The sequence below is a fragment of the Nelumbo nucifera genome, chromosome 1 (assembly GCF_055504915.1).
Source record: "Nelumbo nucifera cultivar China Antique chromosome 1, China Antique-T2T, whole genome shotgun sequence".
NCBI classification, from domain to species: domain Eukaryota; kingdom Viridiplantae; phylum Streptophyta; class Magnoliopsida; order Proteales; family Nelumbonaceae; genus Nelumbo; species Nelumbo nucifera.
In genome coordinates, this window is record NC_142649.1 from 193650453 (window position 1) to 193653195 (window position 2743).

Below are 2743 nucleotides of genomic sequence, written 5' to 3' on the forward strand. Positions count from 1 at the left end.
GTGAAAGAGATCTGAATGAGGTTTTGAACCAATGAGCAAGTGGAGTAGAGAAGGAAAAGAAAGAGAGAGTATTTGGTAGATGAACAGTGCTTTTCTCCCAATTGTTCAAATATTTATTACAAAGGGTAGTATGGAGATTAAAACGGCGGATTTAAGCTAACGGATTTGACTCACGGTTATAGGGGTCTTTGTTGCAAAACAAAGTACAGGGGTATTGTCGGTGACCCCATAGTACGGGGGGGTCTTGGTAATTTACCCAAAAAATAAAGTTGAAAATCAGAAGCGGTGTTTTAAATTTCTCGTACGTTTGCACCGTCCTTCATGACTGTAACTCAACGCACATTTGTTGTAGGTAGCAGATCCCAACTCAGCTCAAGAAACTCAGCCTACGCACATTTGAGGTAGGTAGCAGATCCGAACTCTCTCTTGAGCTGTTGAGCCCAATTCCATCTCCATTCTCCCAACAATCTGGATCTCCAATGTTATAAATAAGCGTCTTGGCCATTAGTCATTAGTCATTACCATCTTGCACCGAGATTAGAGAGAGAGAGAGAGAGAGAGGAGTAGAAGATGGAAAACTCGAACTCGAGTTTACTATTGTTGTTTTGTTTCATTTGCACCTTCATTTATTTCCTCGCTTCTGGTAGAAGGGGAAGTAGGTCTGGCTCACCCAAACTCCCACCAGGCCCCATCCCTCTTCCCCTTGTCGGCAACCTCTTCAAACTCGGTAACAAACCCCATGAAGCACTCACAGAGCTAGCCAAGGCTTATGGTCCAGTTATGACTCTGAAGCTCGGCTGCCTGACGACGGTCGTCATTTCTTCGTCCAGCATGGCCAAGGAGGTCTTGCGAAAGAATGATCAGGCCTTATCAGCTCGAACTATTCCAGATTCGGTCCGGGCATGTAATCACCATCAAGTATCAATGGTATGGTTACCACCTTCCCCTCAATGGCGAAACCTGCGGAAATTCTGCAATACTGAAATATTTTCCAGTAAGAAACTTGACTCTATGCAAGGTCTCCGATGCCAAAAAGTTGAGGAGCTTGTTGCTTATGTTCACAACAATAGCCGGGCTGGTCGTGCAGTCAATATTGGCCTAGCAGCATCGGTCACCTCTCTTAATTTGTTATCGAACACCTTCTTCTCTGTGGACTTGGTTCATCTCGGCTCTGATTCTGCCCAAGATTTCAAGACACTAATCTGGGCAGTGATGGAAGAAGTAGGAAGACCGAACTTGGCAGACTATTTCCCAATTCTCAGATGGATAGACCCGCAAGGTGTAAAGCGTCGCTTGTCTAGCCATTTTCAGAGGTTATTCGAAATTTTTGATGAAATGATCGACCAAAGGTTACAATTGAGAGCATCGCTTACTTCTCCCACGTACAACAGTGATGTACTAGATGTTCTCCTCAACCACACCATAGATAATTACTCCGAGTTCGGGTGGAAGTCGCCAACTGACCTCAGAAATTTTCTCTTGGTGGGTAACTAATTAACTTTCGTTTATTTATTCTTATATTTTCAAGGGAAAAGAATTAACGCCTTACAATAGGTAGCGTTGTTTTTTTTTGGTCTAATGCAGAAAATTCAATTCTGTATCAGGATCTATTTGTTGCAGGAACAGACACAACATCAAGCACATTGGAATGGGCTATGGCTGAGTTACTTCGAAAGCCTGAAGCACTGGTAAAGGCTCGAATGGAGCTGGAAGAAACAATACAGAAAGGTAAATCGATTGAAGAATCGGATATTGTTCGACTACCTTACTTACAAGCGGTGGTGAAGGAAACATTTAGGTTGCACCCACCGGCTCCACTTTTAGTCCCTCGTAGATCAGATATTGATGTAGAGATATGCGGCTTCACCGTGCCCAAGGATGCCCAAGTTCTGGTGAATGTGTGGGCCATAGGCAGAGACCCAACCAAGTGGGAGAACCCTCACTGTTTTAGTCCTGATAGGTTTCTCAACTCAGCCATTGGTTTCAATGGCCAGGACTTTGATTTGATTCCGTTTGGCGCCGGGAGACGGATCTGTCCTGGGTTGCCACTAGCTTTTCGGATGGTTCACTCGATGTTGGCTTCTCTTCTTCATTCGTTCGATTGGAAGCTTGAAGATGGGACGACACCAGAGCAAATGGACATGGATGATTGTTTTGGACTCACTTTACAAAAGGCTGAGCCTCTTATGGCTGTCCCTGTTCATGTTTAGCACTTTTCATCAATAACTAGTTCAGGAAGAAACACAAACACCATTGTCTGTACTGAAATCCTGTTAGTGACAAATTAGAAATGTGTGTTTTCAATCCAAAGTCAGCACCACTCCTTAAGTTTTAACATTAGCATCCGATTGAACATCCCTGAAATCATTCAACAGACACACACAAAATCCGACTGAACATTAGCATCAGCAATGGATGTTGGTTATATTCATTAGTGGAGGTGTTTTTTTTTTACTTTATAAGGAAACTTGCATTATTAATTCAACGAACAAGATGTTTTCCTTTGTGAACCAATCTTCGGTGTGGATTTCTGAGAAACACATTATTCTACTTGTCATCCATCAGCACGAGGAGTTTGTCTGAACTAATGTGTCATGAGGGGGATCCATTGATAGGGGTGGCAATTTTTCACCCAACCGCTGAAACCACCCAGTATCTAACCCACCCAACATGCCCATTAACTTGGCGGGTTGTGTGATCAACCCATCACCCAACCCGCCCCTTTAAATGGGTTGGGTTGGGT

At 43.6% G+C, this 2743-nt stretch overlaps 1 protein-coding gene across 1 annotated transcript; it reads left to right on the forward strand.

The window, feature by feature from the left end:
- Positions 1-434: 434 nt before the first annotated feature.
- On the forward strand, positions 435-2310 carry LOC148804302 (geraniol 8-hydroxylase-like). Its single transcript, XM_088886701.1, has 2 exons — positions 435-1482; positions 1605-2310. Exons 1-2 carry the CDS (start codon positions 571-573, stop codon positions 2208-2210), a joined length of 1518 nt encoding a protein of 505 aa, XP_088742827.1. The 5' UTR covers positions 435-570; the 3' UTR covers positions 2211-2310.
- Positions 2311-2743: the final 433 nt, after the last annotated feature.